The sequence below is a fragment of the Macrotis lagotis genome, chromosome 3 (genome assembly GCF_037893015.1).
Source record: "Macrotis lagotis isolate mMagLag1 chromosome 3, bilby.v1.9.chrom.fasta, whole genome shotgun sequence".
Classification (NCBI taxonomy): Eukaryota; Metazoa; Chordata; class Mammalia; order Peramelemorphia; family Peramelidae; genus Macrotis; species Macrotis lagotis.
In genome coordinates, this window is record NC_133660.1 from 149,326,335 (window position 1) to 149,350,888 (window position 24,554).

A 24,554-nucleotide genomic window follows, 5' to 3' on the forward strand; every position below is an offset into this window, starting at 1 on the left:
CTTTTAAAAGCATTAGGCATGGTAGTTTGTCTTCTTCCCACTACCATATTTATAGATAGGGAAACCAAGTCATGAAATCATAGGACCATGTGTGTGATTATGTTTAAAATAGGGTATGTTTCCATTTTTCTCAGACCAGTAGCCTGACATTTCAAAAGATAAGAAGTACTGCTCAGCTTGAATGAACTCAGAAATATCTCTGTGAATGTATTTGAACTCATCTTTTCAAATGTCAGTTTAGGATGGGGTGATATGAGTAACTCTTTGTGAAACCAAAAAAAAAAAGTGTTAAAACTTCCAAGCAAAAATTCTAAACATATGTTTCTAGCATTAATAAGCCTTTGTCAATTATGCAGAATACTTTGCAAATACATCTAGGAGGATAAAAGTCTTAAAATATAAGAAGTCAAAGAGCAAATGAAATGAATGTACTTAAGCATTTTGCAAGCCTCCCCAATTCTATGTAAATGTCAATTGTTGGTATCACTTGAGTATTTAGTACATATCATTTAATCAAAATTGATTTTCTCTTCAAATATATATGAAGTATGTCAAATAAATATGAAATATATCATATACATACACATACATATAAATATATATGAAGTATCTATTGACACTTAGTCTCTAACAAATGATATTGTAGAATTCATAATTCCGAAGTAGATTGGATGAAAATTACCCAAAAAATGCCGTTGTAAAATTTTCATATCAGCTCAATGATGCATTTCAGTAAGTGTGGGTTCCTCCCATGATTTCACTGACTCTTTTGTGAACTTCAGTAGACAAACAATATTTTTGCCTTAGTTCACTGAAAGTTTTCATAACTGTGAAGAATTAAATTTATATACCAAATTGTTGTCTTTTTTCTGTAGCAATAAAAAAAATATTTGCAAGAAGTAGAATCCTAGGGATAATATATACATACACACATATATAATATATATGTATGAAGTAGATACAATTTATTTATGATATTTAAAGGTTTCCATATTCCAAAGAGAGCTGAGTTGTTATACCAAGCTCCCTAAGACAAACCTTCAGTGTCCCAAAAGGAACTTGGTCCTCTTTACTTTGCTTCCATCATTATATTCCTGCTTTAAGTTTCATTCTTTCAAGGCTTTTCTCCTAGCAAGGTGATAAACTAATCCATATTGATATGCTAATGAGGTAATGGATTAGTGTAGTTTCCAGATACCATATTTGCATTTTAACTGAGGCTTGGAAAAGATAATACCCTAACCCAAATGAGATCCTAATGGTGAAAATGTCAAGTTTCATAATAGTCTGGTGGAAGATATATTTGTGGCCAAATGATTCTTGGGACTATATTAGGTAGATAGATTACTGCCTATTTATAACAGAGGTAGCTGTCATCAGAGAGCCTATCTTTTGTGAACTTGGGTTCATTTGCCTTTTCTTCCCCGCTGTAATGGCCAAGTTTAGATTCATGAATGAAGAAGCAAATTTCAAACCAAACCTCTGGTTAGTGATTCAATGCCAAGGCATTTGATGAGTCAGATTCTTTCTAAGAAGTCATCAATAATGACATGAAATCATTTCCAAATGTGAACTACAAGGCATGTCAGTGTCTTGACTGGCAGCAATCAAGTTTATTGAAAACCATCAATACTTAAGCTATTGTATACGTATCTTCTCTTAGTGCTTGAAAGTAGACTAATGCTATTTTTCTGTTCTTTTACTTTTATCCTAGGTTGCTTGTGAACATTTTCAATAAAACAAATGAAAGAAAACACCCATTAGGCAAAGCTCTTTAAACTCCTCAAGGAAAGGACACGAATAATTTCAGTTATCCTTATAGGGAATAACAATTTGCAGATTTTCTGACACAAATATTCAAATACAGACTGATTTCCCTGTGTATTCCAGTGTGCTTTGGGACCACCTCTTCTTGTCATAGAAAGTAAACTAATATTAGAATTAGGAAAAACATAATAATCAAATGTATTATAGCCTAGATAGCAGAGGTAGAGGATAAAACTAATAAATAAAGAACTGAATCAACTTAAATTCTATCTTAAAGAATTTATATTAGAACAAAATTCAGAGTAAAGATTGATGGGAAAATGAGAGTAGCTTCTAATCAATTCCAGTGAAGCATAATAAAAAAAAAGTAATTTGGGGAATTCAAAAAGGAAAGGGTCACTATTTCTTTCACACTTTGTGAGAGGGAGGATACTATCAGAGGTTCATCCTCTAGTGATAGTGGAAAGGAAGACCCTGCTTAGGCCCAGTAGCCTGTACTGTGAACTAGGGAAATGTATTCGAGAGGATTGACTCTAATAACCCTATCTTGTCAATTCCTTGGTTATGGAACTAGACAGTAATATTAAAACCTAGGCTTAAAAGAAGAAAAAAATGGGAAGGAGAGCTTTGGAACTGTTAGTTTTTTCTTCAATTAATATTGTACCTTCCCACTCATTTGGACCTACCTACATTGCATTAAATGTATATATGTTCTTCTGTCCTCTTTATAGTACTTTTTAAAATTTTCTGACATCAGAGTTTTTTTACATGATAGGAGAATGAATCAAGGAGAAGAAACAATGTGTTTTTTGTTTGTTTCTCATTAGGGGGACATGGTTTGGTGAAAACATATGTATTAGTATGAAACAACTGAAAAACAAAATTATATATTAATGATAACAAATCTAATTCTATAGGAGACAATAATGAATTGCTATGGCTAGTTTAAAAAAAAGTCAGTACAATAGAAGCATGGGATATCCCTTGTACTCTACAACAGGAACAGATTATAAAATTATAAATTTTAGAACAGGATGAAATTTTAGAGGTCATCTAGTCAAATGCACTTATTTGAACAAATTCAAAGAAGAAAATTAAATACAAAAATTATTTCCTCTTTTGACATGGTTTTTGACATGTCTTGTTTGTACATATGTGTGAATTATGTGTGTTTTTAGTGTTCAAAGGCTTAAACATCCAGGTAAAGATATCATATGTATATGTATGAATATACATATATACATATATACATATTTATTTGAATGTTTATATATGTGTTTGTGTTTCCTCTCTAGAAAGCAGTTTTGTCATCAGGAAAAGGAGGAAATTTGTTTAGATGACTTTTAAAGTTCCTTCCAATTCTATAAGGAATGATTTTATGATCTGTAGCTCAGCATCACATCTAAAATTCATCTCTTGGAATGGACACAGATGTGTAGATATTTAATCTTTTCCATTTCATATTAATTTTTATTAATTGCAAATTTAGAAAGTGAGCTTTTCAATTCAATAACCATTTACTAAGCACTAAATACATATATAACATTCTGCTATGCACTAAGCATGATAAAAAGATAGTGTAAAACATCTTTCCATTATCATGGATTTTGCAGCTTATTAAACTAAACTGAAATTGCTCTACAAATGCAAATTAGAATTTATTGTTGTAAAAAAATGAACATAGAAAAAGTATTAATAATATAAGGAAGTAACATCTAAATGTATTTAATAACATTTTAAATTATTATATGAGGATTGTATAAAATAATACAATTTGTTGCAAGATTCAATGAGGATGTACATTTTTGTCACTATCTTAGACAGCATTATTTTGTTTTATTCAAATCGAAACTAATGCCCCATCATAGATACCAACTTTATAGCTAAATAATGAGATTTTACAGTGTTTAGAATACTGGCCTCGAATCAGGAAAAGCTAAGCTCAAATACAGCCTCATCTTTTGGTAGATGTAGGACCTTGGGTATCACCTCTCTGTCTCAGTTTCTTCATTTGTAAAATAGAGTTCATAGTAACACTATTTCCCAAGGTTGCTGCTAAGAACAAACAGGTAATGTCTAAAATGCTTAGTACCTGGCACATAGGAGACACTATATAATTGTGAGCTATTACTTTATTCTTGGTAAATAATACATACTGTTTTATATTCCAAACAAATTTTATCTGTCATAATAATCTACATTGTATTGCAAAGCATTTCTTGAAAAAATAGGAAATAAAGCAAAACATTTAAGGCAAATATCTCTAACAAATTTGTCAAAATAGAGTTCTATATGACTTCTTAAGTTGTATAAATGATTATTACCAATTTATTCCCTTTTTCCACCTTTTCCCATTCTATTTTTTTTCTATCTGACTACGTGTGTGCTTATTTGTAAACTTGGTGTTTTTTCCTCTGGTGGATCATCTTTCCATTCTCTTACTTTGTTGTTTTGCTTTTTCCCCCAATCCCATTGATCTGTCTGCACCACATATTTTGTCTTGATCGAAAGAAAACCAGGAAAATGCTAATTGTTCAGGTACTGCTATTGAGCTTTTACATAAACTTCCACCCCAACCTATATATTATACAATATCAAATTTATTTTTAATTATTGTACATTTTCAGAATGACTAATGGTAAGCAAACTGATAAGTAATTGTCATAATAATAGTCTCATGGAACTTTTCTCCCTTTTTTCCCTTCCCTTATTTCCCTTCCTTCCTTTCTTCTTCCTTCTTTCCTTTTTTCTATCTAAAAATTAAGTACCCTTTCTGTGCTAAGTACCATAGTTAGCAATGTAGAAAAGTTTTAAAAATCATAACTTATTTAGAAGAATTTCAAAGAGCTTACATTATAAGTAGGGAGAGGATATACCCAAACCATTTATGATGCAAAATAAAGTTTGATATGTTATATAAGGGGCATAAAAATTGTTAGAGAAGCTCAGAAGAATGAGAGTTCAGTCTCTCATTGAAGTCTGAGGGTTATCAGAAGATCTTCCTTGTAGGAGATGACTTTTTTGATACTTACTTACAAACCAAAATGCCAACATTTGCTTGATTATGCAGAAAGCAAGAAAGTTCCATTAAAAAATATCTACTTCTACTTCATTGACTACACTGAAGCCTTTCAGATCACAAGAAAATGTGTCAAGTTTTCAATGAGATGGCAGGGACAGATCATCTTAATTGTCTGCTGAGTAACTTGTAGTCAGATCAAAAAGTAACAGAGCATGGAACAATCTATGGGTTTAATATTACAAAAAATGTACAACAAGGCTATATATTGTCACCTCATTTATTTAGTTTACATGCAGAATACATCACGCAAAATATCAGCCTGAGTGAATCAAAAACCTGAATTAAGATTTCTGGGAGAAATGTTAAACAATTTCAGATCTGCAACCAATACTACTCTAAAAACAGACAGTGAGGTTGAATTAAGAAACCTCAATGAGCAGAAAGATAATATAAAAAGATAACTTCAAGTTTAAAATAAACAAACAAACCTTTAGATGCTGGCACTAGTATTCATCACTTGCTATCTAACAAAGGGAATAGAAATGGAAACAGTGTCAGGGTCTATAATTTGAGCTGGAGATTGCAGTCATACAATTAAAAACAAATAAAAAAGGGAAGAAAAACTATGGCAATTCTGTACAGCATACTATAAGTAAAGACATCACTTTGTTAATAAACATCCAAATAGTCAAAGCTATGTTTTTTCCTAGTAGCAATGAATGACTATGAGAGGTGATCTATAAGGAAAGCTATTTATCACAAATTAGTGCTATACTTTTTGCAAATTCCTGGGTTGGGGGAGAGGGGAAGGAGCAAAGATGACAAAGAAAAAGCAAACTCACCTGAGCTCTGACAATAACTTCAAAGACCTTTAATTAATGCTATAAATCATTGGCAGAGCAAACAAAAGATAACTCAAAAAATTAGGAAAGATCTGTTGCAATAGGGGGATAGTCACTTAATAAGCTAGAAAAATGAGCAAACAATAGGCCCAAATTCTGACTTAGAAAGTTCAATAACTTGGTGACAAGGACAATCAAAACAAACACTCAAAAGAAGGCAGAAAAGTTAAAACCACTACATCCAAGACTTCCAGAAAAAAAATATGAATTGGTTTCAGGCCATAAAAGAGCTTACAAAGGATTTTACAAAATAAAGCAAGAGAGGGAGGGTCAGAAAATATGAGAATGATAAAAGAAAATCATGAAAAAAGAAGTGAAACTTTTGGTGAAGGAATAACAAAGATGAAGAAAATAATACCTTAAAAAACAAAATCGGCCAAATGGAAAGAGGGGAACAGAAGTCCAATGAAGAGAAAAATGCCTTGAAATTGGACCAAAAAATGACCAGATTGGACAAAAAAAGTATTCAAAAATTCACTGAAGAGAACTTAAAAAAGCAGAATAGACTATTGGATAAAGATATACTATAGCTTACTGAAAAAAATGATTCCTTAAAATTCAGAACTGATAGTTTCTTAGGCCAATAGGAGATCAACTCAGTCAATACCTAAAGAAATTAATAAAGGCAATACAAGGAAGGTCAAATACTGAAACTGAGTTTTAAATACTATGACCATATGAGATGATGGATTAATTAGAAAGACCCCTTATTGCTGGGAAAAATTGCTGGCAAAAGGAAAAGGCAATGGCAAAACATAAGATGGATAGAAATGACATGGAAACAATGAACATGAACTTGGGAAGACTTTGAGAAATAGGTTAGGATAAAGGGCCCTGATATGCTATAGTCCATGTGGTTCATGCTTACTGAACAAGTCAAAGTATTGTACTGAATGCAGAGGATACAAATAAACAAAAAAGATCCTGCCCTAAAGAAAATTAAATTCTTCTGTAAAGGAAGAGCTTATATGTAATCAGAGAAGTAAATATAATTTCAAAAAGGAGAAATTTTGAAAACTAAGCATCTATGGAAATATTTTGTATAGGATGTTGCATGGAAAAATGCTCTGAAGCACTAATAATAAAATACATGAACATTAAAATAATTCTAAGACTTAAAATGATCAGAATGGCAACGTTGAAAAGACAATGATAAATTTTAGAAGGATTGTAGAAAAACTGGTGTATTGATTCATTCTTGATGGAACACTGAATTAGTCCGCACACTCTGAAAGGTAATTTAGAATTATTCCTTCAAAGATGCTAACGTGTCTGTGCTCTTTGATTTATCAGTATCATTATTAGTTTTATACCCCAGAAATTTTTGGAGCTGAGTCATAAAGAAAATTAAAGATTTTAAGAGAAAAGGGAGAAGAGAGAGCATCTCAGGCATAGGGGAAAATCAGAATAAAGGCAGGAGATGATATAAAAGAGAATTTGTTATAAAGTATACAGAAAGGAGTAGTGGATATATTAATAGATAAAAGAAGTAAAAGACTTGAAAATTTCAAAGATTCTGGTTTTTTTTTAGATTTTTCAAGGCAATGGAGTTAAGTGGCATGTCCAAGGTCACACAGCTAGGTAATTATTAAGTGTCTGAGGTTGGATTTGAACCCAGGTACTCCTGACTCCAAGGCTGGTGTTCTATCCACTACACCACCTAGCTGCCCCAATTTTCAAAGATTCTTAAAGTTAATCATGATACTTGGTTGCAACTATCAAATTTTTGGCCTCCTCTCATATATTTTGTGAATTTCATATAGCAAATCTCATTCTTAACTAATTTCCAGTTTAATTTCTATGCATTTGAATGGGTAGGGCTCCAATCTCTGATAGTCACTAATACTTGAATCTTCCTCTGAGGGCAGATTCTGTGCTCTATGTGATTGCAATTACAGTAACAAAATATTTCATCAACATATAACATTCTTAACATATTATGATCACTTTGATAACTAAACAGGGTCACTTCAGTACACAAGGCAATATGTAATTATCACAGGTTTCTAAAGAGGGAGAAATTTTTTTAAAAGAAGAAAAATGAAGATTGGTGAGTTTGATACCTTCAATTTAAAGATGGGGAAAAGGACATCCAGGAAAGTTAAATTACTTTTCCAGGGTCACATGCTCAAAATTTATTTGCATTATATTCTTTTGATGGTCTTTTAAAGATCTATGTCATTCTTCCATTTTCATTTCTGACATGTTGTATTGATAAAATAGCTGAACCTGGATTTAGAGAACACAGCTCTAAAAATTAGTCTCTATATGACCTCTCTGAACTCCCTTTATTCAATTGTAAGATGGAGATAATGATTGAATTATATAGTTTGCAGTGTTGTTTGAGGGGACTGCTTTGTAAGGTTATCTTTATCTACCTTACATGTTTATGTCAGGACCTTTAGTTTCTCAAAAATATGTCCTCATAACTTCTGATAACTTAGAATTCCCTAAGACTCACAGATTTTCATTGATTTCTTTCTGGTTATATAGATTATAAGTTTCAGAGAGAAGATTTTTAAACTAAGACTTCTCCTGACTCTTTACTCCAGGTCCAGGGCTCTACATCCTGTTTCATGTTAATAAAAAGGGAAGAATGGAAGAATTGGTTTACCTCTCTTCCTCTAAATTTGCTCCATTTGTAGTACATAATAATAGAAGCAAAGAAGTTGGTTCTGGGTCTCTGGACTGTCAAAACATTTTTTAATGAGATGATTTATCTTTTTTTTACAAAATAACATTGTTACTTCTTTGTCTTTTCTCTTCATCGCTAAATAAAAGGCAATTGTCATTTAATAAATAGATTGGTACAAAAATGTGTCTAGAAGAAAGGGGAATCTAGAAGTGACAAGTGGGTGGGCATATGTACCTTGATGAGTCACAAATGAATTCCCAGCCCTCCCTGTAGTTAGGATACATCAAATTTAAATGTGATTTCTCTTATTCTAAAGTCACATAGTTTTATAATGGCCTCATTTGCCTTCCTTTTTCAAAGCTATTCTACTAAAATTACCCTTCAGAGGTGACTATGAATGAGACAAGAGAAAAGTAGATGAAGGAGAGAAAGGATACATAGGGGGATGAGTAGTCTGCAGATAAAGAAGCTTTAAACTATCTTTTTTTTTATATGTAATTTTAAAATCCATCATTGTTGACTAGGACACAGGCAAGTGAAGAGTACTGAAGACTAAAAATCTAAAGTTACTAAGCTCAAATCTAACTCAAAAAAATCTTACTTATAGCTGTAGTTTTATATAAAAATACTAAAAAAAGAGTTATTTCAAAAAATAAGAAGTTTAACCGTTACCATCTTAAGGGCCACATCTCTACAAATCTAAATCTAAATAAAAAAATAAATCTATTCGCTTCCTGGAAATTCAAGTGCAGACACCACCTGTCTATTTTGATATTCTGCATTTTGCTTCTCAGAGTAATTTCATGTAATCATCCCATCCCAGTCGCCGAAATAATGGGATAATAGAAAGGGTCAGATTGAGAGAGAAATATGTGAAGCCAGAAACTCGCCACTGACTCTCTCCCAGTTGCATGTGATGGTGTGGATTACAAGGTTGTTGGTTGCAAGGAGACGGCGGTGGGCAACGGGCAGTGTGCCAGATCAGTGAGCCCTGCGTCTCCAGGGCTTGGTGCATGGCGAAAGCAGAATTCCCGTCTCCCTCCAGGGAGCCCAGGTCTTAGCTGGCACTGCCAGGAGGTTTCTTCCCCTGGGGCACCAGGAGATGGAAAAAGCGCCTCTCTCTGAGTCAGCTAGGCAACACTCCTCTCTGCTGTCTCTGGATTATACAGATCCGTGCGTGCTTGCGTTTGTGCGTGTGCGTGTGTGTGTGTGTGTGTGTGTGTGTGTGTGCATGTGTGTGTGCATGTGTGTGTGTGTGTGTGTGTGACTTCGTAGACTACTCACGCGTACAGTAGAGACTCACAGGAGAGCAAAAGCAGGAGAGGGCGGGAGAGCTGGAAAGAGGAGGGGGAAAGGGAAGGGGGGAGGGAGAAGGAAGGAGGCAGAAGAGATCCAGATCCGCACACAGCAGTAGCTGTTGGTGGCAGAGCAGACTCAGGCTCCCTTCCCAGGCAGCACCTAGACTGCCTGCCTGCCTCCTTCCCCTCGGCTGAGAGGCAGGAACCGCAAACAGAACAAGGGCAGCAGCAGCAGCAGCAGCAGCCAGCGGCAGTTCCTAGCTCCTACCTCTCTCTCTCTGCCTCCCTGTCAGTACCTCCCTCTCCTCTGCTCGCAGCCCTCAGCTATTTCCTTCTTCCAACCTCTTTAAGATCTCTGGCCCCTTTTCCGTTCTCACCTCTCTCTTATCCCCCCCCCCCCATCCCACCTTTTCTCGTCTCTTCTTCCATTCGCCCTCTCTCCTTCTCTCTCCTTTTTTAATTGCTGCCTCGAGATAAGTGGTATCTTCCCTGGTCCGCCGGCATTTCAGTCCTAAAAACTGAAGAAGGAGTTTCTGGTTTTCCCCAGTGACATGACCGTTCTCATTTTATTGATTCTAAAAGTGTAAGAGCAGGAGAAGTCGGGATCTGATCCGCAGCCTTAAGCGAGAGTCGACTTTCCTCCTGGTAACTGTTATTGCTCTTTTTTATGACTTATTCCCTCTAAGAGGGAGGGAGGGAGGGACAAGAAAACTTCATCTATCTCCTCTGGGCGGTGATTCTTTTGCTTCGGAGGAAGGGAAACCCCCAAGGTGAAGGGAACGGAGAGAGAAGAGGAGGAACAGGACCTGTGCTCCCCTTCGTCCCCTCAGCAGCGGCGGCGGCAAAAGGACGGACAGAGCAGCGCGCGGGAGCCGCTGCGGAGACGGGCGAGAAGAGGATGCGGGGCTCTGCGCCCGGGGCTGTGGGGTGGCGGCGGCGGCGGCGTCTCCCCGGCGACTGCGGGGGGACCGGCCGCCACAGGGGCAGTGGCGGCTCCCCGCCGGCCACGGCGACTTCGGCCGGGCGCTGCTCTGCTCCCCGCCGAGCTCCCCTCTGGACTTGTCTCCTCCTCTGCGCCGCACTCCGGACCCTCCTGGCCAGTCCGAGCAACGAAGGTAGGCAGGTGGAGGTGGAGATGGACAGCGCGGGGAGGGAGGGCGGGAGGGCAGGGGAGGAGTGGGCCCGGCTGAGGAGGCACTGGAGGCGGAGAGGACCGTGCTGGAGGTGCGGGGTGTGCAGCTGTCCCACCTGCCCGTCTTCCTTGTCTTGCTCACGACCCCTCTCCCGTTAGCCCGCACACTCTTCTGCCTTCTTGAGGTTTATGTGTCATTTCTCGGGGGCTCTTGTGAAAAGGGGGTGTGTATGTGGAGGTCAAAGTGCAGGGCCATTCTGGGGATCCGCTAAGTTGGAGCAGGGGGCTGGGCTAGCTCGTCCCTCCTTAATGAACGAGAAGGAGGCGATTGTGGGGGTTCAGCCAACGAAGGACTACAGTATTTTTTTTTTCCCTAGGAGATAGAAACCGTTATGGGAAGGGGTGGGTGAGTGGGCGCCTTTACTTGGGGCAAAAGTGGGTAGCAAGAGCCGCTGTTTAGGGTGGCACCAGCTGCTATTTCAGGGTTGGTGGTAGGAGCTGTTGGGGGGGGAGGCGCACAAGTGTTGGAGGGAATGCTCTCAACACTGTTGATGCCCATCTGTTTATGACTATAATAATTACACCAAGGCGGCCGTGCAGGAGGAGGCGGGGGAGGGGGAGTGGAAGGCGTGGAGAGTGGGGGGAGACGCCGGGGGGATGGGACTGTCTTTGCCAGGAAGTTGCTGCTGGAGCTTGTGAATGAATGTCTCTCCGGGCTTTTCGGTGCCTTTGGGAATGGGCAAAGCTCAGCTCTGGATACTGGAAGTCTCCTGACTTCCTTCCCACTTCCGAAACATTTGATTTCTGCTTTCAAGAGACTGGAGGTGCATCTGGACCCTTGTTTGCCGTTTTTGTGATGGACTGGGGGGCGCGGGAGCAACACCTGTATCTCTCTCTCTTTTTTTTTTTTTGCGGGACCCTGGGGCACTGTGCCTACTCCTTTGTGCTCCTTACACTTTAACCGGCCTCTCCGGGCCGCGGGCCAGACGCCAAGGCTTTCTCTTCTTCCACGCACCCTCTTGAGCTTTACACTCAAGGCTCTTAGCGCAGGATAGAAATCCGCTAGGGTCCGGGAGGAGAGCTCCCGACTAGTTATCTTCCCTGTGGGTCGCAGGAAAGGAATGAGAATTCGTGCCTTTCCGACTGTCGCCTTTTACCCGGGAGGCGGCTCAAAGCACCAGAAGATGCTGCAGTCGGCCACCTCCTAGTGTGCATGCTTGGAGTCTCCATTCTTGAGGAAGGCGCTAAACTGTTTGCATGCAGATGCAGCCTTCCAAGATTCGGTGCCCAAAATTAAAAACTAAGATTAAAAACGATCCCTTCCCTCTCCCATTCCCCTGAATCAAATTTGTCCGCTCTTCCCTAATATCCGAGATCTCAATTCCAAAATATCTTAAGGAAAGAGATTCATTTAAAATAACCCGTGGCTTCCAAGGATAGACTCAACAGAGATATGAAGGGTTTCATTCTTTCTTATAATGGGGACAAGCTAGGGAAGGCTTTGACTGATCACAAGTTCCTGATGTTAATTCTGCCCCTCCCCAATAAAAAGTTGCATCTCCTCTGTTGAAAGTCAAGAGAAGTCTAACAGGCTCTGAGGTAGATTGTCTTGCTTCTTGAGTCTAGATGATCATATACCTTAAAAAGAGGTCTTAATTTTGATGGAAGTCATTCTAATATATTCCATCTACTCAAAAGAGTTTGCCTGTTTTTAGTCCATTTCTCCTTGTGTAGTGATAGCCTTGAAAGGATGTAGGAGAGTGTTGGAAAAAAAAAAGCTTTGTGTGTCTGTGTGTGTTGTGTGTGTTTGTGCATTTGTGTGTGTGTGTGTGTGTGTCTGTGTGTGTGTTAGGAGTGTAGTATATGACTGTGGTGGTGGAGGTAGTATAAACAACAAAATCTGAAAATGAGTACCTAGTTCAAGAAGGAAAAAAGAGGAAACAAGAAATTTAACAGATAACAAAAGTAGATAAAAAGGAAGCACCATCACCCCCCCCCCCCGAACATCATAGAATTGAACATTTAGACAGCTAAGTCTGTTAACACAGATTAGTCTCAAGCTATTTTGTAGTATTTCATCTCCTTTCAGATCTGTGGAAGACATGAGGTACAAAAAGGTACATTTTCAGATTAAAAAAAAAAAGACTTTATTCCCTCCTGAAAACAGCTAACCTATGTTTCTAAGGTCCTAATAGTCCACATTTAGGCATTTGTGTTTAAAGAATGAAAAATAGCAGAACGAATCTTAAATTAAAAATAGAAACAGAGTTATTAATATTGTTGACCTAATCCCTCTCTTTTCCTAATCTCATCTCAATTCTATAGTTTTTCATTTTCCCTGGCTTTTCTTGTACTGCCTCAGACTTTGACTTGAGTACTTCTTTTAGATTTTGTAATCTCCCTCTGCTCAGTTCACCGAGTCATTGCTTTTAATTGTAAAGAAATAGGAAATTATATACAGAATCTATTCTTGCACTACTCTCCTTTCTAATCTCCTCCTCCCCTCTCCCCAAGTCTTTATGTAGGCTCAGCAGTAATAGCAGGTTCAAGGGGTTGAGAAGCAGGTGGAGCTCTTTGGGAAGGACAGACAGGTGCAATGTGCTAGAGGAATATATGATCTCAGAGTTAATTCTATTTTCCTTCCCTCTCCCTTGTATGTTTATTTTTTTTCATCCTTAGGTGTCTTAATCTGTTTGTATGTATGTGATACATAGTCCTTATTATATAAGAAATACATTACAATTTTAGTAGGAAAGGGTTTAAAAGTTTGCAGTCAAAAGATCTGGTTAGCTTTCAATGATTTGATTTTTGGATTTCTACAAGGAAAAAAATAAAAGAAATGAAATAGATGATCCCAGAAATAACTGGAATCTGTGGATCAGTAAAACCTGAATTTTTCAGTGTTATGACTTTTAGAAAATATAGCAGAAGAGATACATTTGAAAGAAGGCACATGCACCCTTTGGTCTGAACATTAAGGAGCATTTTTAGGCAGACAGCATTTCATTTAAATGAAGAGGCCCTGTTCTCTGGCTCAGTTGCCCTATTTCAATAAAGTTTGTATTGCTACTATCCATAAAAAAGCAAACAAATACCTTTGAACTACCTGACAGGATATAGGCACTTTAAAATAATTCATAAATTAATTCAGAGGTTTATCCATCAAAGTGAATCCTCTGTGATGGATAGGATCAGATTTCACTAACTCATCCACAAAAGTTGTATATTTTAGTTTTTTTCAATATGCAAGAAAACAAGAGCACTGATTATATGGATCCTGGAAGTGGACTGAAACTTAATCAATATCTGATCCTTTAAATTATTATGATTATTATTATTATTATTATTAATTTACTGTTTGGGCATTTATTTGTAAACAGGGAATATTTGACAAGTGCTTTTCACAGCAGGGATTCTTGGCCAATTACTGCTGAACAGCTCTGCCTTTTACTCTGTAGTGAATCAAGTTTAATTCATTGAAATCACAGTCAGTAAAGTTCCTCTGTGCTATTTACTGACAGATATCTACAGTATGTTTTTGAAAAGCCCAGTTTTTTTTTTTTTCTCTAAATGGATCTTACATTTTTTTGGCAGGGGTAAATGTGTACAGGAATGGGGGAGCTCCTGATATAAATGAGAATTTATCCCTGAATTGATTGAGGCAAAATCATTAATCTTTTCTTCAGAAAGTAGTGGAAAAGAAAGTTTGCTAGTTGTTTTGTTTTTAATGTTTTTGACCTTGTTCCTAAACCTAGTAGATCCCAAATATGGCAAGTATATTTAACCAAAATAATTTTTCTTGGGTAAATTATTAGAATTGTACAATATGTTATTTTAAATCTTTCTTTTGGAACTATTTTGGAAACCTACAGTAAGAGGACTAACTGCTCCAGAATTATAAAGGGAAAGAAATATTCTTTATTTCTCATTTATACATTTTTAAAAATGAGCTGTGAATTGATTTTTGAAATTTTATTTCCTGGAATAGTTAGAAACAAGAATGATTTCTAAAAGAATATTTCCTGAGAGAAAAAAAAATACTTTAAATATATATCTGATAAATTAGTTTATAATGGAGAAAAATGAAAATTTAAGAGTTTTTTAAATGATTTTCCTTGCATGACACTTTCTCAGTGTTACCACAATCATTTGTGACAAAGATTTAAGACAAGATCTTAATACATAGACAGATCATCATTTTATGAACATTGTTTACATTATGGACATAAACATTCTTATATACAAAAAAATTGCCTGTTAGAATTAAGACATTAGTGCTTTTATACTCCCTGTTTCCTCTATACATTTTATTTAAATCTATCTAGAGAGTAATGAGAACTAGTTCATACTGATAGGTTAGTATACCAAAAAAATTGTATTTTAAAACATAATATACTTTTTTTGAGGAACCAACATTTTCTAAGTTTAATTCAAACTATTTCTTTTTAAACTTATAGATAGAATTATGTCAGAAATTATATTGATTACAATTTTAGTATGATTTTTTTTCCTCCTTAGTCACTCTAGTTTAAACTAATTGGATGAAATTTGTTCTTTTTCCTTTGAATTTTTAGACAACATGAAAATATAAATGATCATTTTTAAATGATTATAAATGATGTTACTTTTTAATAGGTAACTTTCAAAGTTTACTGGGGTAAAAGAACCATATAACAAATAAGTAAGTAGTAGTGTAAATTATTATTGTTTTCTTATATATTACCTTATGATGCATCCTGAAGTTCAAGTTACAGCTTTCTATTTTACCAACTAAAAGTGTATCCTAATTAGAAAAGCAACCTAATCATGTTAAATCAGTTTTTGTGGAGATGACTTTAAAATTTTAAATTGTACACCTGATGATTTCACCCTGAATTTACAAATTATGAAAATATTGCATATTGAGTCTTAATTGAAGTTTGAATCATCAACTTTTTTCCCCTAATGATTCATTAGTTAGAGATTGACTTATCATCTTTCTCATTTCATTAAAGAGTGAATGGGTAGATATATGGAGTAAGAAGAAACTTAAAAATTATAAACTGTTATCTCAGAGACTGGAAAAGTTCTTGTATATCTCTGATGAGTATGTATTTAGCTAATAAACCTGAATGTTTCCTACTGTTCTGTTCTACTAGCTTAATGCATTTTCAGCAATTTTATCAGCATCTGTGTAATTAGTTGCACTTTCTAAGGAGTTATAGTGGTCTATTATGAATATCCTTAGTAATCACTAAGTATATAGATTATGAGAAACAACTCTAACCCATAACTATCTGAAATTATTCTGAATGAACTGAAGAATCTTTAATTTTTTTATGTTCAGGTATTGTCCTATATTCTGCAATGAATATGTTTTAAAAAATAATTCTATTATTTTTAATTATTTAGGAAATTGCATGTCATCTCAATAATGTATATTATAAAGCAGGAAATTAGACTAATAATTTTGAGTTCTTTCAAATGGATGTAAGCAATTTCCTGATTTAAGCACTTTAGTATCTTTGTTAAGGGAAATTTTCCTCAAAGCACCTACATTTCAAGCTGAAAGTGATTATTTTTTCTTGTTATTTGGCTTGAAATAGCCCAAACCAACAAATCATAATATGCTTCATATATATTTGAATATATAATTTTGCTTGTTTTATGACTATACCTATCAGTTACTTAAGCCTTTTAAAATTCCAAAATTCATAGAATATGTAAGAAAATGAAAATGTGGTCCCTATCTTAGAAATTTAATACTATATTTCAAATAAGAATGCATATTTTGTGTCAAATCACTGACATCTTACATAGAAGCATAAATTAAATTCTAGGATTGCGTTATGTCTGATACCTCCATCATTTAGGTTATAGAAATGCTTTTTGTCAATCAAGTCAAAATTAGATAAACTGTCATATATTGCTATGAGAAAAGGTATGTTCAGCATTTATGTGTCTTTCTGCCCTGATCCTAATTCATTGTGGAAATGGAATTGGACAAGTCATTTAATATTTAATTCTTGCTTTCTTAATTTGCAAAATGAAACTTTTGCATTATAAAGCTACTAAGATCTCTTCCAACTTCAGTACAATGATAATCTATCTTACATTTCCGCCTTCTCTGCATTTTAGTCTAAAAGGCAAATTTTCATTTTTGTCATTTTAATTCCACTAAATTATTTAGATGGTATAAATGCAAATTTGGATTGTGAAAAGGGATGAGGGATGAGCATCTACAGTTGTTTTCAGCTAAAGAAACATTTATTAAAGAGTTTATTTATTAAAGAATAAGGGAATGGTTTTCTCAAGAAACTTTACTTTCTGATCTAAATTATATCTTTGAATTTAGATTAAATACAATTAAATACATTTTAGATTAAATACAATTAAATATAAACTTATTTCAGATAACTGATGACAAACCACTAGTGAAGGTTATCTTTTTCATAATTTGAAGCTGTTATATTAGCTTGCTTAACTTTTATTTTGTCAAGAGAAGATACTTGTAGGTAGGTGACTCTTGGGCAGTAACTATGATGTAAAAAGAAAATGCATCATCAATCAAATATATACACACAAATATGTTCTTAAATAAAGTCTCTATTTAAAATAAATAAGAGGTAGCATTATATAGAATTTTAAAATGTGTGTATCGGTTTACAAAATATTCATTTTATCCTCACAACATTCCCAGGAATTAAGTGCTGTTATTGTTCCACTTTTACATTTGAATTAAAAGGGAATGAGACAATTGAAATTTTGTCCAGGTTAAGACAACTAATGAATGGCTTAGTCAGGATTTGAACCCAGACCTTCCTGCCTCCACATACATCATTCAATCCTGTACACTTCCTAGTGGATAAAGGTAATTAAAATGTTGAAAAAGAAGTCAGAAATGGATTTTTTTCCTATGGTATATGTGGATTAGAATGATCAGATCACTGTTGCCATGAGAAACAAATGGTAATTTAGTTGCAGCCAAAATTATTTTTTTTCTTTTCTAGAAACTCTAAACTTTTAACACCTCTATAATGAGGATCCTAGGTACTAAAATATCAAAATAAAAAAATCATTGAACCATAAATGTTTTAGAAAATAGCATGATCTATAAATTCATTTGGGAGTTATTTATTCTATCATTGTTTAGTTTACTGATATTTACCAAATAGTAAGTTGTATGGTATTAATTAAAGACCATGGGTCTTGCAGTATGAAGGTTTGGTTTCATTTACTTGAATGGAAGTCTTGGAAAAGTTAGTTCAATTTTCTATAGGCTACACAACTGAAACTATCAGTTGTCTCATCTGTAGAATACAGATAATTATACTTTTGCTATTTCACAAAGCAAATGTGATAAAAATTCTTAATGATAATAAAAATTGTACATTTAAATAGTACTCCACATTTTGCAAATCACTTCCAAATATTATTTGTCCTCACAACATTTCTAGGTGCTAGGTTCAATTATTATTATTTTACAAATGAAGAAACTAAGGCAATTTAAAAAATTGATTTTTTGTTGTTGTTCGCTTATATCAGATATAATCTCATAGATGATTACACTTCAGGTCCTTCTATCCTACACTATCTCTCAAAGTCTCTCCAGGTTCATGTTCATTGTTTCCATGGTAGTACCTCATCCTTTGCCAAACCCTTTTCCTTTTGCCTTCAATCTTTCCCACCATCAGGATCTTTTACAATGAGGCTTGTCTTATCATTATGATAGCCTGAATTAATTTCTGTAAGTTTTGACTGATTTGATTCCTTTGTGGTCCAAGAGACTCTCAAAAGTCTTCAGCACCACAGTTTGAAATGAGTGATTCTGAGTGCTCACTCAGCTTTCCTTCTAGTCCATATCTTAGTCATACATTGCTACTAGAAAAATATCTTTGATTATAGGGATGTTTATTGTCAAGGTAATATCTCTGTTTTTTAGTATGCTATCTAGATTTGCTGTAGCAAATTTCTAGGAATAAACCTTTTTTCATTTCACGTCTGCAATAGTTATCTGTTGTGATCTTTGAACCCAAATTACCTAGGGTCAAACAGTTACTCCTACCCTAACTTCATTAATGGTTGATGCTGGGTTAGTCTATTTATAACTACAAGTCTGACTCTGCATTTGAACCCCATAGGTCCTATTTGTTCCAGGTCAAGCACTTTACCCAATGTAGCATCCAGTTGCCTTAAAGCATTATTTAATTGTAATTTAAATATAACAGTCAGCACCATAAATATCAGAGATTTTTTTTTCTTTGCCCTTGCAAGCACCACACATTGCAATATAAAAGGCATGGCCACATGTTTGAAGGTAGGAGCAGTTATTACTATATGGGGAAAGAAATTAGAGATACTAACCAAAGAAGGTCCATTGCTATTTAAACTGATCTTAGTTTATCATAGTTATCATAAAGGAAATTTCACACTTGAAATCAAAAAAATAAAAACCTGATTTCTAACAGTTCTAAAAGTAAAATGATAAGCTTTAGTCTGTATCCTTCATGCAGACATCTATATACATGGGGTCTTCCATCATGAAATGAGACATTGAGGCAAAGGGAAAGTGAAGGATCTTGCCTCAGGCCAGCACACAGTAAGATATATTCTTTATGTATCTAGGATTTAAACCTTGGTTTTCTGAATCCAAAGTCAACATTTTTTTCATCGATCCATATTATCTCACCATTTACCACCTAATTTATAACAATCTTCTTTGGAATACCTGTTCTAAACTGCAATATATATCATTAATTTTTTTTTGCATTTCTTTTTTTGCATGGATTTATTGCTGTTGTTCAGACATATCCAACATTTTGTGAGCCTGTTTGGAGTTTTCTTGGCAAGGATACTAAAGTAACTTGTCATTTTCTTATCCTTTTCATCTTATAGACGAGGAAATTGAGACAATCGGGGTTATATGATTTGTCTAAGGTCAAACATCTAGTAAGTATGTAAAATCATATTTGGACTTAGTTCCTCCCTGACTATGGAGCCATCAGTCTATACACTACACCACTTAGCTGCATAAATTTATGGAGTACATTCTTGCTATGACTGACCTTTATTTTGCTGAAAGGTTTCTGCCTTTGTCTCAATTTTCATATTTTTAGACTGATCTTGTTCAAATGCCAGGCCACTGGGAAATTTTGAAATGCAAGAGAAAGGGGAAAAGACTCATGAGAAAGAAAATAGCCTCTGAGATGAGGGAAGAAGTGATGTCTCCAGAAACATGATGTTATTGAGTGACCAGCTATTTCCCACTCCCTACCTTTTCCATCTGGAATTCTTCTCTTCAGACCAATTAATGGAATGGGGAGAGGCTTAAAGGATGAGAGAATTTGCTTACTAAGTGAGGACTAGACCAATCTCCTTATTACTTGGACAGTACTTGGGTTCTCCCAGTCTTGTATTTAGACAGTAGAACTCCAGAAAAATAATTTGATATCAAAACTGGAACTTCTTTCTACTTCATTTCTCATTATTCTGCAAATAATCTCTGACTGTTGATAGCATCATCCTCACACAGTAATCCATATCCACTTTCTATGAAGAAATGACCAATTGACCATTGAATTTCCCATGCCAGGGCAGTTTTTCTGTTTCTCAGTTAATTCTCTTTCCAGGGGCAAAATGCCTATTAATTACATCATAGAAAGGCCAATTGATTAACAACAAATTTTAAAATGAAGTTCATCCAGTGATCTAAATGTGAAAAATAATACTATAGATTGTATAGTTTGCATTTAATTTTTAAAAAATATGTAACCCAGTAGAATTTAAAGAAGAAATACTTCCTTTTTTGTTCTTATTTTAACATTCATTGTAATGATGTCACTTTGAGAGTTCTGAGAGCTTTAAACACTTGATCAAATATTTCATTCATATTCAAATATATTAATATGTTTTTGGGGAATCCAGATTTCACAGTGGATAGTGCATCAGCCTTGGAGTCAAGAAGGTCCTGAATTCAAATATAGTCTCAGATCCTTAACACATACTAGCTCTGCAACCCTGGGCAACTCACTGACAATTCACTTGCTTCTCATAGCATCATCTCCCTGATGTCATGGGGTTCTTTGAGAATAGACAAATAGCAGTAACAACAACTATGCTTTATGTTTCTTTTTAAATTTTTTTGTTTATTTAAGGCAATGGAGTTAAGTGACTTGCTCAAGGTCACACAGCTAGGCAATTATTAAGTGTTGCAGGTCAGATTTGAACTCAAGTCCTCCTGAGTCCATGGCCAGTGCTCCATCCACTAGGCCACCTAAATGCTCCCACTTTAAGCTTTTTTTTTGAAAGATTATGAGAAAAAATTTTCTTGAAAGTAAAGTAGAAAATAATAGGACTTTTTTCCACTACTTCTTGCCTCTTAAATAGGTTGAGAATAGGAGAATACATACATACATGCATACATACACAAATATATATGTATATATATAGTAGGTTTAATGTAATTTCAAAAAAGGTTCATTGTTGATAGTTGCTTTTCCCTTTTATTTATTAAAAAGAGATTCACATAATTATTCATTTCATGACTTTTTTTCTGTTAATATGACCAACTGAAGCTTTGTTATGCCAGGCTGAAGAGAAAGGAAAGCATTTGGCTCAGTCATAGATTTTTCAAGTAGTTTTTCTGGCAGACTTCAATATTTGTCTCTAGTAGTTTAGTTCTCTAGGAAGCTTGTTTGTTTTCAGTATTCTTCTGCTTGATTTCTGCCTGTCTTTGTCTAATTATTTATTTTGAGCAATTGATTTTAAGTACCAGAAGGACTAGACCATAATCAAACAATTGATTGCTCTGAGCCAGAATTTTGAAGTCCTGAAGCTTAAGAAAATACTTTTAAACATTCTCTGATTGTTCTGGTATCATCTTCGTTTTTGATCAAAATTTACTGCCGTCTCTATCCCCAGGCCTTGGTTAGAGGCAGGAAAGTAAATGAAAGAAGTTAAGAGTGCAAGATCTGGAGTTAGAAAGAAATAAATTCTAATTTTTCCTTATATATTGATTTTGTGATGTTAGATAAGGTGACAACTTCTCGGCCTTAGTTTCTTCATCTATGAGACAGAGAAAATAATGACTCTGACAAGATTTTGTGACAATCTGATGAATTAATATATGTGAAGTGTTTTACAAATCAAAAGTGTTATATAAGCTATAGTTATTGTTATTTTTACACTCATCTGCAGAAAGAGAAAGTGACTTTTGGTAACCTACCATGAAATTAGTTGGAATATATGTATATACATATATTTGCATGTGTGTGTGTATGTATATATCTATATCTATCTATCTATCTATATATATATATATAATTTGCATGTATGTACACATATGTTTGCACACAGATACCTGCATTCTAAAATCTTATATGGAACTTAGAAATCAGCTAGAACAACCTTTCCTTTTACAAATGAGAAAAATTGTCTCAGGAATTTGAAGTGGCTTAGCCTAAATCTGGGTTTATCATCTTAAATTCAGAGTTCTTTTTAGTCTACTATTCAACCTCTCCACCATAGGTTTGGACCATTTCTACTCAGAATCAAGGTTTCTAATCAGTAAGATTAAAGAGGAAATTTTTTTAAGTAAAAGTAAGTAGAAATCATGATTTTGTGAAACCCAAGCATTGAAATAGAGTTTGTTCATTTTTCAAAGAAAGATGGTTTATTTACTTTGCAGTGACTGATAATCTTACCTCATTCCAGGATGCAGTTTCATGCCAGCTGAATGGAAAGATAAACTTTGAAGGTATATGAGTACTGGCACCAATACAAAAGAGTAGATCCCAAAGTCCTAATAAAGCCAAGTTCTTACTTTGATCACAGTCTTTCTTAAGTATTTACCCAAAATATCCCACAATATTTCCAAATCATACAGTGAATAACAATGAATTCTCTTAACATGTCATTGGGTCAGTTTTCATCAAGTTAATAATGTGGAAAAAGGAGCCTCCTAAAAGTGTATGAACTCCTTGGGGTAAGGACAGTTTTGTTTTAATAGTCCTCAGTCTGTAATATAGTAAGCATTTAATAATTGATTGTTGATTGTACTCTTGATTAAAACTTTTGACTCAGATTTTATGGCCATAATGACAGATTATATTTATATTTTCAAAATCTTTAAATTTTGTTTTGATTTCAGTGAATTTGATTCCTATAGAATCTAGGAAGAAAGCCAATTTCATTTTTCAACCTCTTATTTTGTCACAATACTTCTTAGCACAACAGAGGACCAGATTTGAAAGCCATTATTTAATTCAGTCCCCTAAATTTGCAAAAGAGAAAATTAGATTTTAGAGAATAACCATGATTTGTCCAATGTCATAATAATATTAGAGGATGAATTTGAACCCATGTAACCTGAACCTAAATCCAGGATTTTTCAATTTCTTTACCTTTACATAAATTAAACAGAGATTGACAAATTTATGTGAGGATGATGCAGGTGCAATTTATTTTTAAATTTTTAAATTAACCAAAATACATTTATTAAACATATGTATTATATGCTATGAAAATTCAACTTTAAATAAAAATTTCCACCTTTTGTCAGACTTCAATCTTTTGTGACCAGTAAGATAATTTTTCTCAATATAGAAGGAAACTGCTCAATACTTCAGTATACTGGAAAGAAGGGAAGATGTCAGTTATTTGAATATCTGTAGATACTGTGTTCAAAGCAGAACAGTCATGCATTAATAGATTAGCCTTAGTGGCAATTACATCCTCTAAAATGTAAAGGAGTCAATGGGAAATTCTATTCTATAAGAAGGAACAAAATAGTTTTTGATGGAAACACTGGGTGAAAAATGATAACTCTATCTTTGAATTTATAATGGAGATAGAAAGAAAAGCCAGGCATAGTTTGACATGAAATATAATAGATTTAAAAATTGTTAAGATAAGTACGAATGAGATTACACATCCTAGATTATAATAGGATATTTTCCACAGGAGGAAGAAGAGGTTTTCATGAATGCACCACTTGTAAATATAGTATGAGGAATTTTTTTTCATCACACAAAATATCCTCTAAGGTCCCTTACAACTATGAGATAATTTGAGTTTGGGGAATTCTCCAAAGGACCTGATAATAAAGATCTCATGCATGCTTAGTGTTTCAGAAAAGAGTTGTTATTCAGTTGTTTTGGACTGTTTGCAAGTCAATTTGGAATTGTTTGGTTTTGTTTGTTTGCTTTGTGGCAAAGATATTGTCATGGCTTCTTCTTTTGTAGATGAGGAACTGAAACAAACAGTGTTAAGTGACTTGGCCAGGATCACACAGTTCAAACACATATGTCTGAGGTCTGATTTGAACTCAGAAAAAGAAAACTTCCTGACTTCAAGCCCCATCAATCTATCCATTGTGCAATCTAGCTGACCCACTCCCAGGAATATCAGCAAGGAGAGATATGTCAGCAAAATAAATCTTAGGTTTGGGGAATATTTAATAAACATTTTAATATATGTTCACTACTTTTGTCAGTTCCTATCAACTAATTAAACTTTTTGCTCTTGGAGGGGAGGATATTAAATATTATAAATAAATATAAATATTATGATTACTGAAACATAACATAAGATATATTATATTACAAAATTATATTATGCAAAGAAACATATATGTCAAAAATTTTTTCATAAGGTGTTTATATGTACATTTGCTAAATATGAATACATTGTTAAGTAACTGATTATTTTCTTGAAGTATACTCATCCAATCCCATGTATAATTAAATACCATGAGTCATATATGCATAAATTATACATTGATATGAATGTTTCTATGTCTTTAATTGATTAATGGCTATCC

General features: G+C 34.5%; 1 protein-coding gene across 1 annotated transcript in view; it reads left to right on the plus strand.

Annotated features, from left to right (window-relative positions):
• Positions 1 to 10,522: 10,522 nt before the first annotated feature.
• The window catches only part of EPHA5 (EPH receptor A5), a 567,705-nt gene continuing 553,673 nt past the window's right edge, over positions 10,523 to 24,554 (plus strand). Inside the window, exon 1 of the mRNA XM_074229341.1 lies at positions 10,523 to 10,739. Within this exon, the coding sequence (XP_074085442.1) occupies positions 10,523 to 10,739 (217 nt within the window). The remainder of the gene's footprint in view (positions 10,740 to 24,554) is intronic.